General features: G+C 46.6%; 1 protein-coding gene across 1 annotated transcript in view; it reads right to left on the bottom strand.

The window, feature by feature from the left end:
* LOC310771506 (leucine-rich repeat and fibronectin type III domain-containing protein 1-like protein) overlaps window positions 1-12500 on the bottom strand; it is a gene marked incomplete at both ends in the record, with an annotated part of 27691 nt that overhangs the window by 14715 nt on the left and 476 nt on the right. Inside the window, 2 exons of the mRNA XM_083664102.1 lie at window positions 4267-4433; window positions 5669-5869. Of these exons, the coding sequence (XP_083520228.1) occupies window positions 4267-4433; window positions 5669-5869 (368 nt within the window). The remainder of the gene's footprint in view (window positions 1-4266; window positions 4434-5668; window positions 5870-12500) is intronic.

Here is a 12500-nt window from a genome sequence, read left to right as displayed (position 1 = left end):
AAATCATATGGACAAAGATCAAGTCCTCAGTCTACCACTGACCTAAATCATATAGACAAAGATCAAGTCCTCAGTCTACCACTGAACTAAATCATATAGACAAAGATCAAGTCCTCAGTCTACCACTGATCTAAATCATATAGACAAAGATCAAGTCCTCAGTCTACCACTGATCTAAATCATATGGACAAAGATCAAGTCCTCAGTCTACCACTGACCTAAATCATATGGACAAAGATCAAGTCCTCAGTCTACCACTGAACTAAATCATATGGACAAAGATCAAGTCCTCAGTCTACCACTGAACTAAATCATATAGACAAAGATCAACTCCTCAGTCTACCACTGAACTAAATCATATGGACAAAGATCAAGTCCTCAGTCTACCACTGAACTAAATCATAGAGACAAAGATCAAGTCCTCAGTCTACCACTGAACTAAATCATATGGACAAAGATCAAGTCCTCAGTCTACCACTGCCCTAAATCATATGGACAAAGATCAAGTCCTCAGTCTACCACTGACCTAAATCATATAGACAAAGATCAACTCCTCAGTCTACCACTGAACTAAATCATATAGACAAAGATCAACTCCTCAGTCTACCACTGAACTAAATCATATAGACAAAGATCAAGTCCTCAGTCTACCACTGACCTAAACCATATGGACAAAGATCAAGTCCTCAGTCTACCACTGAACTAAATCATATAGACAAAGATCAAGTCCTCAGTCTACCACTGACCTAAATCATATGGACAAATATCAAGTTCTCAGTCTACCACTGAACTAAATCATATAGACAAAGATCAAGTCCTCAGTCTACCACTGATCTAAATCATATAGACAAAGATCAAGTCCTCAGTCTACCACTGATCTAAATCATATAGATAAAGATCAAGTCCTCAGTCTACCACTGAACTAAATCATATGGACAAAGATCAAGTCCTCAGTCTACCACTGATCTAAATCATATAGACAAAGATCAAGTCCTCAGTCTACCACTGCCCTAAATCATATGGACAAAGATCAAGTCCTCAGTCTACCACTGAACTAAATCATATGGACAAAGATCAAGTCCTCAGTCTACCACTGAACTAAATCATATAGACAAAGATCAAGTCCTCAGTCTACCACTGATCTAAATCATATAGATAAAGATCAAGTCCTCAGTCTACCACTGAACTAAATCATATAGACAAAGATCAAGTCCTCAGTCTACCACTGAACTAAATCATATAGACAAAGATCAAGTCCTCAGTCTACCACTGACTGTTTGACTGTATGACTGTGAGTGTGTTTAGCTGTGTGAGTGTGTTTGACTGTATGAGTGAACAGAGGTGCTGCAGCAGGAGAGAGCAGGCTCAGTGAACTGAAGTTCAGCCCAGGTCTGACATGCCCTGTGACTTCATCTCAGCCGTGTCCACACCAGGCCTCACTTTCACAACTAATTGGTTGGAAACTCAATTATATGCAAAAGCAGCTCATCGGGGGAGCAAAACATAACCTGAAAGAGTTTATTTCAACATCAGATGCTGAAATCCAAACTAAACCTCCTCATTACAGAACACTATGTACTCCCAGATGGCAGCTGCATCAAAGGGGTTCACTTTCGATCATACAAACATTTCTGGCAACCTGAAATATGGAGTTTGTGTTTGGAAAAGGCCTGAAGCTCTTTACAACCCGTTCTCTTCCAACTCGTCAAATACTGACCTGCAGGATATAATATCATGTTAATCATATAATAGACCTATACAAATCATATCACGGGTCCAAAACGTTCCATTAGACTATATGGTTGCTGTGCTAAACTTTAGTTGACACTATGAGTACCAAAGCATTTATAGGCAGTACAGGCACAACTAAGTCCATTTGCAATGGAAAGAAGCCTTTTGGTTACAGTGATGAGATAGCTGGCCTGCACTGGCCTGCACCTGGCAAACCTCTCTCTGCTCACTGACCTGCACCTGACAAACCTCTGCTCACTGACCTGCACCTGGCAACCCTCTGCTCACTGACCTGTTGCCCTCTGCTCACTGACCTGCACCTGGAAACCCTCTGCTCACTGACCTGTTGCCCTCTGCTCACTGACCTGCACCTGGTAACCCTCTGCTCACTGACCTGCACCTGGAAACCCTCTGCTTACTGACCTGCACCTGGAAACCCTCTGCTCACTGACCTGCACCTGGCAACCCTCTGCTCACTGACCTGTTGCCCTCTGCTCACTGACCTGCACCTGGAAACCCTCTGCTCACTGACCTGCACCTGGCAACCCTCTGCTCACTGACCTGCACCTGGAAACCCTCTGCTCACTGACCTGCACCTGGAAACCCTCTGCTCACTGACCTGCACCTGGCAAACCTCTGCTCACTGACCTGCACCTGGAAACCCTCTGCTCACTGACCTGCACCTGGTAACCCTCTGCTCACTGACCTGCACCTGGCAACCCTCTGCTCACTGACCTGCACCTGTTGCCCTCTGCTCACTGACCTGCACCTGGCAAACCTGTGCTCACTGACCTGCACCTGGAAACCCTCTGCTCACTGACCTGCACCTGGCAAACCTGTGCTCATTGACCTGCACCTGTTGCCCTCTGCTCACTGACCTGCACCTGGCAAACCTGTGCTCACTGACCTGCACCTGGAAACCCTCTGCTCACTGACCTGCACCTGGCAAACCTCTGCTCACTGACCTGCACCTGGAAACCCTCTGCTCACTGACCTGCACCTGGCAACCCTCTGCTCACTGACCTGCACCTGGTAACCCTCTGCTCACTGACCTGCACCTGGCAAACCTCTGCTCACTGACCTGCACCTGGCAAACCTGTGCTCACTGACCTGCACCTGGAAACCCTCTGCTCACTGACCTGCACCTGGTAACCCTCTGCTCACTGACCTGCACCTGGAAACCCTCTGCTCACTGACCTGCACCTGGCAAACCTGTGCTCACTGACCTGCACCTGGAAACCCTCTGCTCACTGACCTGCACCTGGAAACCCTCTGCTCACTGACCTGCACCTGGCAAACCTCAACTCACTAACCTGTTGCCCTCTGCTCACTGACCTGCACCTGGAAACCCTCTGCTCACTGACCTGCACCTGGAAACCCTCTGCTCACTGACCTGCACATGGCAAACCTCTGCTCACTGACCTGCACCTGGAAACCCTCTGCTCACTGACCTGCACCTGGAAACCCTCTGCTCACTGACCTACACCTGGAAACCCTCTGCTCACTGACCTACACCTGGAAACCCTCTGCTCACTGGCCTGCACCTGGCAAACCTCTGCTCACTGACCTGCACCTGGAAACCCTCTGCTCACTGACCTGCACCTGGAAACCCTCTGCTCACTGACCTACACCTGGCAAACCTCAACTCACTAACCTGTTGCCCTCTGCTCACTGACCTGCACCTGGCAACCCTCTGCTCACTGACCTGCACCTGGCAACCCTCTGCTCACTGACCTGCACCTGGCAACCCTCTGCTCACTGACCTGCACCTGGCAACCCTCTGCTCACTGACCTGCACCTGGCAACCCTCTGCTCACTGACCTGCACCTGGTAACCCTCTGCTCACTGACCTGCACCTGGCAACCCTCTGCTCACTGGCCTGCACCTGGCAACCCTCTGCTCACTGACCTGCACCTGGCAACCCTCTGCTCACTGGCCTGCACCTGGCAACCCTCTGCTCACTGACCTGCACCTGGCAACCCTCTGCTCACTGGCCTGCACCACTGCTTCTCTCAGTCAGTCTCCAACATGTTCATATCAGCGCCTCCCAGATAAACACATGCTGTATTAGGCACATGGACCCAGATAAACACATGCTGTATTAGGCACATGGACTCCTGTTTAAGCAGCTGTTGCCCCAGAGGCAAATTATTGAGAACTGTGTAACTGTCTAGCTTAACAACTAGACAAAACATGCTGCACAGATTGAGGAGGTGGGCGGGGAAAGGTCTATAGTGTCTCACCTAATTAGCATAAAAGGAAAACAAGATACTATAATAATGATGTAAGAAAAAAAGAAAAGAAAATGCACAAATGCCCCTGCCATCCTGCATTTTGGAACTTTGCATTACGTGGTCACAGCTATTGCGAATTCACGCTTGTTTAATAAATTCATTCTCCAATCCGCGCTAATAGTAAATTCAATTCGAATTAAATTACACGGTTCCTCATTTTGCCATGGACCCCCTGGAGACCCCTGAAGGACCCTCGGGGGTCCCCCGGACCCCGGTTTGATGCCCCACGGTGAGTCCTGACCTGGCCAGCTTGTGCAGGTTGGAGAAGATTCCCTCGGGAACGCTCTCGATGAGGTTGTGGTCAAGACCGAGTGTGTTGACGCTGGCCAGCAGGGCGATCGTCTCCCAGGGGATATCCACCAAGTTATTATAACTCAGGTCCAGGTCCTCCAGGGTCTCCAGGAAGTCCTGCAGGGGGGGAGAGAGAGAGAGAGAGAGGGGGTGGAGGATATCAAAGTTTATGCTTTCATGAACAGTAGGGTGACCACGAATAGTTGATGATTCAACGATTTGTTTTCGATCATTCCATTCCAGCTATATGGGGGTGCTGAATGTCTGATTTGACATAGAATTGCTTTGTTTCTGCCAATAAATCAATATAATTCATATAGCCTATTATGGTATAAATATCAGCCTATTAATACCGTAACACTTAAATTAAATGGCAAGTCCCAATTAAACACAGAGTTCCTTTTGCTGGCCAGGTGTGGCTACACATTTTCTCAAATAAAGGGTGGCCATTTTGGGCTTTCATCCTCTCTAAGGTGGTTATACGTAGGTATTTCCTCTCTAGGGTAGGCTATATGTAGGTATTTCCTCTCTAGGGTAGGCTATATGTAGGTATTTCCTCTCTAGGGTAGGCTATATGTAGGTATTTCCTCTCTAGGGTAGGCTATATGTAGGTATTTCCTCTCTAGGGTAGGCTATATGTAGGTATTTCCTCTCTAGGGTAGGCTATATGTAGGTATTTCCTCTCTAGGGTAGGCTATATGTAGGTATTTTGATACGGGGCTTTCATCCTCTCTAAGGTGGCTATATGTAGGTGTTTTGATACGGGGCTCTGTCTCGCACTCATCTCCTCCTCTCCTCCTGGTGCTCACGCTGTTCATAATGACGCACAGGGGGAGAGAGAGAGAGGAGAGAGTACTGTGAGCAGCAGGGGTCTGACACCTGCATTCCGGGCCCTGCTCTCTTTGATTGACTGGTGAGAGGAGCGTGGTCGGCACAGGGAATTGGAGGAGGGAGGAGAGAGAGAATGGAGGAAGGGAGCGAAGAAGAAATTCAAAGCGCCAGAGGCAACGAGGGTGCACTGGTACACCTCCATCGTTGAGTCCATCCTCTCCTCCTCCATCACCGTCTGCTATTGCTGCTGCCGCTCTCAAGGACACCGCCTTTCTAGTTCAGAGTCTGCATGGCTCAAAGGTTAAACGTGTATGAATGTCTTGCTTTGGGGCTCACTCTTGTATACCCATGGGGGATTCAGCATTGCCCTTCCTGATTAGCTTAGCATGCTGCTTGGCTAATCCAGGGAGCATCTTCTGTAAGGAGCAGAGCCGTCAATGCCAAACACAACTGTATTTCCATGTGTTGCGATAAATGGTACGGTAGCTATGACGAGTGCTCCTCCTGACTGAAGTGAGTACCTGGAAGGCACCGTCTGAGATGCTGTGTATCTGGTTGTTGGCCAGCATGAGGTGTCTGAGGTTGACCAGGCCCTGGAAGTGCGAGTCGTCCAGCGAGGTGAGGCGGTTGGCGTCCAGGTGCAGCGCGTGCAGATCCTGTAGGTCGGCGAAGGCGTACGGCCGGATCGCACTGATGGTGTTTCTGCTCAGGGTCAGATGGATCTGCACGCACACACACACACGCACACAGAAACACACACACACACACACACACACACGCACACACACGCACGCACACGCACGCCGCACGGACGCACGCACACACACACACACACACGCACACGGACGCGCACAAACACAAACACAAACAGAAAGTTAGCATCATTATTATTATACTCAGCCAGCACCTATTGCACACTGGGACATCCGTCTTTTGGTCCACGCAATGTTTCTTCTTTGTTCTAACAAGATTTTTCTTATATGTATTGAGGGTCTAAGGCTGGTGGAGCTGGTAGGTTAGGATATACTATATATATGCTGTTTGTTTGTTTGTCCTGGTGTTTGTTTTATATAATTCTGTTCTGGTGGTGGTTGACTGTTGATCAGTTCAACGTACTGTATGAAACGGTTGGTATGATATCTTACAACAAGTTGTTTTCGTGGTTTTTCGTGCATTTCAGACATGCTCACTGTCAGCACAGGCTGCCCACAAGGTTCTGTCTTTTTTATTTCCATTTTTATTTTCTCTTTTTTACAAATTAATTTATGATTAATGAGAAGCATTTCTGTATGATTAAGTATGCTGACGATATGGACTCAGTTGGCCTCCTCTGGTGAAGCTGCCTATCTGGCCCACACTAAGGCTCTTGAATCATCTGGAAATCAACGTGGCTAAGACTAAAGATCTAATCATGTGCACCAAACAAGATCTGGAAACAGAACTAGTTTCACTTGATGGACAATATGTTGAAACTGTGAATAGATTCAAATATTTTGGTACAGTTTTGGTGAGCTTTTTTGAAATGCTCACAGCGACTTTATCTTCTGAGAAGACTCTGCGGCTTCAGCGTTAGTCAGCAGATTTTAGAATTGGCGTAGAAAACTCTTATTGAGAGTGTTTTAACTTTTCATTTTGCTGCTTGGTTTGGTTCCTAAACTGTAGATTTAACAATCAACTCTCCAGGATTGTGTCAATGGCAGCAAAGTAGTGGGTAAAGCCCAAAAGCCCTCGACTCAACTCTTCACAGAAAGGACGAGGAAGAAGGCGAGGGGACCTCTGGGAGGCGCTAGAGAGTCACTCTGGCAACTAAACATGTATTCAAGAAGTCCTTCATCCCAAGTGCCATTAGTATCCTTAACTCTACAACGTGACCAACAAGACTTAAACCACAGACATGAACTGTTTTGAACCCTGCGTCCATGTTTATATTTCTGTCTCATTAATTGCCTTCTGCCTTCTCGTGTTGTTGTTTGTTCTGGTGAGCCGGAGGTCATTTTCCACCCTGGTGGACAATCAAGTTATATTCAATTCAATTCAGTAATCCTACAAATGTCCAGCAACACGGGCGATCAGTGTGCCTGCGTAAGGCCTTGCAGTAATTGCCAGTAATTGGTTTAATAGACTAGGTTTCACTTTCTCTTCTATGTCACGTTTTAGAATGAAACTCTTCTCATTCATACGCTGGATTTGTTTTCCCTCCTCTTTCGGGTGAGGGGATGACCTCTAACCTCCAAGCATTGTGTGTCCATTACAAGCTAATAAATATTTGTCATTAAATAGCAGTCCTCAAAGCGAGTCCTGCGGGTCAGCTGAGGCATGGAATTACAGACGAAATAGTACAAAAGTCAAAAGGACGAAAGAAAGAAAAAGTCAGTGCTTCATTCAAAGATAATAATTCTGTTTCATTCGTAGATAATAATGCTATGATAAATTGATTGTCTGGCAGTTGAGCTTGTGATCAAAGAGACAGTGTTTCTGGACGGGCTCGCATGGCGGTCAGCCGATTCTCTATGAAACGTGAAGATGCGGAAATACATTTTGATTCATATCCGGCATTGAAAAGGTGACTCTGCCAGAGAGAGAGAGAGAGAGGTGCTGGTAACATTGGGGAAATTCTTAACAGAAGAGAAGTATTACTGCATATTTAATTAACAAACTTTATCCCACAAAGGAGTGAACGATGAGATTCCATGGCATGTCATTCTCCAAGGAGCTTTGGAATCAAATAGACCTATTTATGGTGCACTCGAGATACAACTATTTCATGTGATCGCACATCTTTGAACGGCTAAGGTGCAAGGTCGATGTTTTCATCCATTAGATATGCAATTTCTGTAAATATTTTTGTAAATAGACATAAGTGTGTGTCTCACTTGTTCCAGTTTTGCTTTTCTTTTTTTATGTGTGGACTACAATATATGACAGATTGTACACTCCCACAGGAGAGTAATTGTCCCACACCTGTGCACACAGAATGGGCAGAACATTCTCTATTTAAGATAATTGTTCCAACACCGGTGAAACCCCTCGCATGTCAGGTGAAAAGAAGCGAAAGCTATTGTCGGGACGTGCTGTCTGTCTGTCTTCACTGCGACATCTGCGTAATTAAAAGCTCATTTCCTCAGGTTTCCTCGTCCGTGAGCGAACACGCTTTGTGTTGTTGTGATCACACCGGAGAGGAAACACGCTTTGTGTTGTTGTGATCACACCAGAGAGGAAACAGATCTTTCAGATGAGTGACGGCTACAAAGTTGTTAATCGGATGCTGAGGAGAGGAAGTCTCCAGCTGTGACGAGTGCCTGATGTTGAAAGATCTGGACGTGCTCTCTGTCTGTGTGATGAAAGATCTGGACGTGCTCTCTGTCTGTGTGATGTGTGCAGAAACTGACCCCTTCATCTTACATCTCTGTTTCATGATGCTACTTGGTGAAATCAAGAAGATAACGCAGAGTCGACCACACCTCAGTGTGTTTGTGTGGAGGAGCAGATGTTCCTTGTGCTTTGCGCAGAAGAAACATGGATGCTTTCGTTCTTCACGGTGTTGGATCCTGTCTTCTCGTTATCATTTGTGTGTTCTTGACAGCGGTCAGAGCTTAGCGTGTTTTGTTGTTGCTCAGAGAACGCTGAACGCTACAGAGTAGAGAGAGAAAAATCCCTCTTATTTATCATCAGTCTGTGATGGAATGCATCTGCGATGGCGTCCAGGGAGTGCAGTGATAGATTCCCTGCCTACCAACACGGGTGCATGCTCCCTAGTCCGATACCTCACGAGTCCGACACCTCACGAGTCCGAAAAAAGAGGCATTGGACAGGGGATCATGTCTATGTTCCCCGGCTTCTATGTTCCCCGGGTTCTATATTCCCCGTTTTTCACTAACCCTAAACCTAACCTCCCCCAGACCCTAACCCAAAACCTAACCTCTCCCACCCCCACGCCTAAACCTAACCTCCCCCAGACCCTAACCCAAAACCTAACCTCTCCCACCCCCACGCCTAAACCTAACCTCCCCCAGACCCTAACCCAAAACCATGAGGTGTCGTCGGACTCGTGAGGTATCGGACTAGGGAGCAGTCCCCCCAACACGAGGGTCGCGGGTTCGAGCCCCAGTGTTATCTCCGGCTTGGTCGGGCATCCATACAGGCACAATTGGCCGTGTCTGCAGGTGGGAAGCCAGATGAATGGTATGTGTCCTGGCCGCTGCACTAGCGCCTCGTCTGGTCGGTCGGGGCACCTGTTTGGGGGGAGGGGAACTGGGGGGGAATAGCGTGATCCTCCCATGCGCTACGTCCTGCCGGTGAAACTCCTCGCTGTCAGGTGAGAAGCAACGGCTGGCGACTGCACATGTATAGAGACACTGCATGAAATAGGCCACGCCCATCATGGGGGAAAAGCTCCGTTCATTTCCACACACCAGCTTCATTTTCCTTGAAATAAACATAGCTAAAAGCTGTTGTGTGGTGGGGCTGCGCAGACAACAAATGTAAAAAATCGCCAGTTAACGTTTTTTTGTACTCCCGGGCAAAACAAGGAAGCCATTGAGAATTGGCGAGAAGAAAAATGTGGATGTTGCTGTCAATGAAGTAAGTTGGAGTGTTCATCTTCCGTATATACAATCCTTTTGTGCCACACCCGACCATGCACGCGACATAGGAGAACGCCAGGATTGGACGGGAGTTTGTGTTTTCCCCCGTTTTGGGCGTGGTTTCTGAATGATGACGCGCTCCGCAGTGTCTCTATGGCCTTGTTGAATACTCAATCCTGATTGGCCAATAAAGCAATTCTAGGTTCTGTTATTTCAGAATAACAAACAGCTGGTTCTCATCTAATCTTGTCACTCTGCAGACCTCCTTGATGACTGCAGACAAACACCCGGCTAACCAAGCTTATATATCATATATCACATTTTAATGTAGTCACAGAGCACAACACTTTTGATTGCTGGTTAGAGGCTGAATGGCAATCACATCTGTGTATGTTGCTATGGAGACAGTTGTGCTGCAGTGTGGATGCTGATGCTGGCTACAGCTTGTAATGAAATCATGCTGATTATTCTGTGTCAAATGATGAATGTGTCTGATAAGTACTGATACTTGTAATCAGCAAACTGATTACAGTTGTGTCAGCTCCATTCACCCTGCTGGTGCCTAGAATGTACATCATGCCTTAGAGTCACTTTTAACCCACTGGGTACGTCTTTTTCCTCATTTCTCAACGTGCAGGGTAGTCCAATAGACTTATATATAACTCCCATAACATGCAGGGTAGTCCAATAGACTTCTATAGAACTCCCACTACGTGCAGAGTAGTCCAATAGACTTCTATAGAACTCCCACAACGTGCAGGGTAGTCCAATAGACTTCTATAGAACTCCCACAACGTGCAGGGTAGTCCAATAGACTTCTATAGAACTCCCACAACATGCAGGGTAGTCCAACAGACTTCTATAGAACTCCCACAACGTGCAGGGTAGTCCAATAGACTTCTATAGAACTCCCACAATGTGCAGGGTAGTCCAATAGACTTCTATAGAACTCCCACAATGTGCAGAATAGTCCAATAGACTTCTATAGTACTGCCACAACGTGTAGGGTAGTCCAATAGACTTCTATAGAACTCCCACAACGTGCAGGGTAGTCCAATAGACTTCTATAGAACTCCCACAACGTGCAGGGTAGTCCAATAGACTTCTATAGAACTCCCACAACATGCAGGGTAGTCCAATAGACTTCTATAGAACTCCCACAACGTGCAGGGTAGTCTACTAGACTTCTATAGAACTCCCACAACGTGCAGGGTAGTCCAATAGACTTCTATAGAACTCCCACAACGTGCAGGGTAGTCTAATAGACGTCTATAGAACTCCCACAACGTGCAGGGTAGTCCAATAGACTTCTATAGAACTCCCACAACGTGCAGGGTAGTCCAATAGACTTCTATCGAACTCCCACAACGTGCAGGGTAGTCCAATAGACTTCTATAGAACTCCCACAACATGCAGGGTAGTCCTATAGACTTCTATAGAACTCCCACAATGTGCAGGGTAGTCCAATAGACTTCTATAGAACTCCCACAATGTGCAGGGTAGTCCCATAGACTTCTATAGAACTCCCACAACGTGCAGGGTAGTCCAATAGACTTAGACAATAGACTATAGAAATCCCAAGTCTGCAATCGATGCCAGAGGAGTGTGACAATGAAATAACAGATAACATAACAGATTAAGGCCATGTCCACACGGAGACGACTTTAGGTGTATCCGCTAAAGTTTTTTGTCATATAGCCGTTTCGTCCAGATGGAACCGCGTTCTGGGACTATACGTTCTGGCCGTATACGCTAATTTTTCAAAACGGGTCCCAGAGTGATTAAATCTGAAGACGCCACCCTTGCATTTCCGTGTTTACAACCCATACGCATCTTTCCTGAAACGATGACGCCATAGCCCCACCTCTCTCCACCAGCAAGCAGTAACGTTCGTGCTACAGCAGTGGGGATCTTGCAGCAAAATATAATGCTCCTCTATTACCACCGTCAGCAACAAGTGGACACGGAGAACAGCGTGTAGCCTACAACATCCTCAGGGCTCCACACAGCTGACTCTTCCCATCCACCCCTCCCCTCCCTTCATCGGATATTTCCCAGAAGGCTTAGCGGCGGCTACATTTTTACAATAACACAAACAAAATCAGGCTTAACGTGTTAGATAGAAATTATATTTATTTTTAATACAACATGCAATTCTGGAATATTTTAATATTGGACAAAATGAAATGAAATGAAATCTAAACCCTGAGTGTAACCAACATACTCTCTTGCCCTATATATAGCCCTCGTAAATACAACGTGAATAGGGAAGTGAGAGGTTTGAGGAACACGCGGTTGCACTGTGATGTCTGTGATATCCGCTCGTGTCCACTCCAACAAGACTTTAGCTTACTTGACGCGACTTTTTCCAATAAAAACACATTTATGCCATGAGTTTATATAATGTATATTTATGTTGCATCATTTAGCCTGTGCTGTGATGTGCAGGAGCGGCCAATACGCTGGGATGTGTTTGCAACATGTCTAAAGATCATGGAAGTGGATGATATCAGGAATGTCACCGATAGTTAACGTTCTGTATTGTAGGCTACAGGGAGACCATCAGCCCTGCTGAACAGCTCTGCATTTGCCTGTATACTGTAGGTTTCATCATTTTATTCATGACATGGCAAACCTCCCCGCAAAGCCAAGGGTTTAAGCTGCTGCTACAGTGAGATACACATTATAGACTGTGCGCCCCTAGAGGTTGTATGCCATTATTGACGAGATTGTCTTTCTCTGTTATTCTACAGCGGTTTCAGTGGTTTCA

Source organism: Poromitra crassiceps (assembly GCF_964638095.1).
Source record: "Poromitra crassiceps genome assembly, contig: HAP1_SCAFFOLD_715, whole genome shotgun sequence".
NCBI classification, from domain to species: Eukaryota; Metazoa; Chordata; class Actinopteri; order Beryciformes; family Melamphaidae; genus Poromitra; species Poromitra crassiceps.
This window is presented reverse-complemented; position numbering and strand designations above follow the sequence as displayed.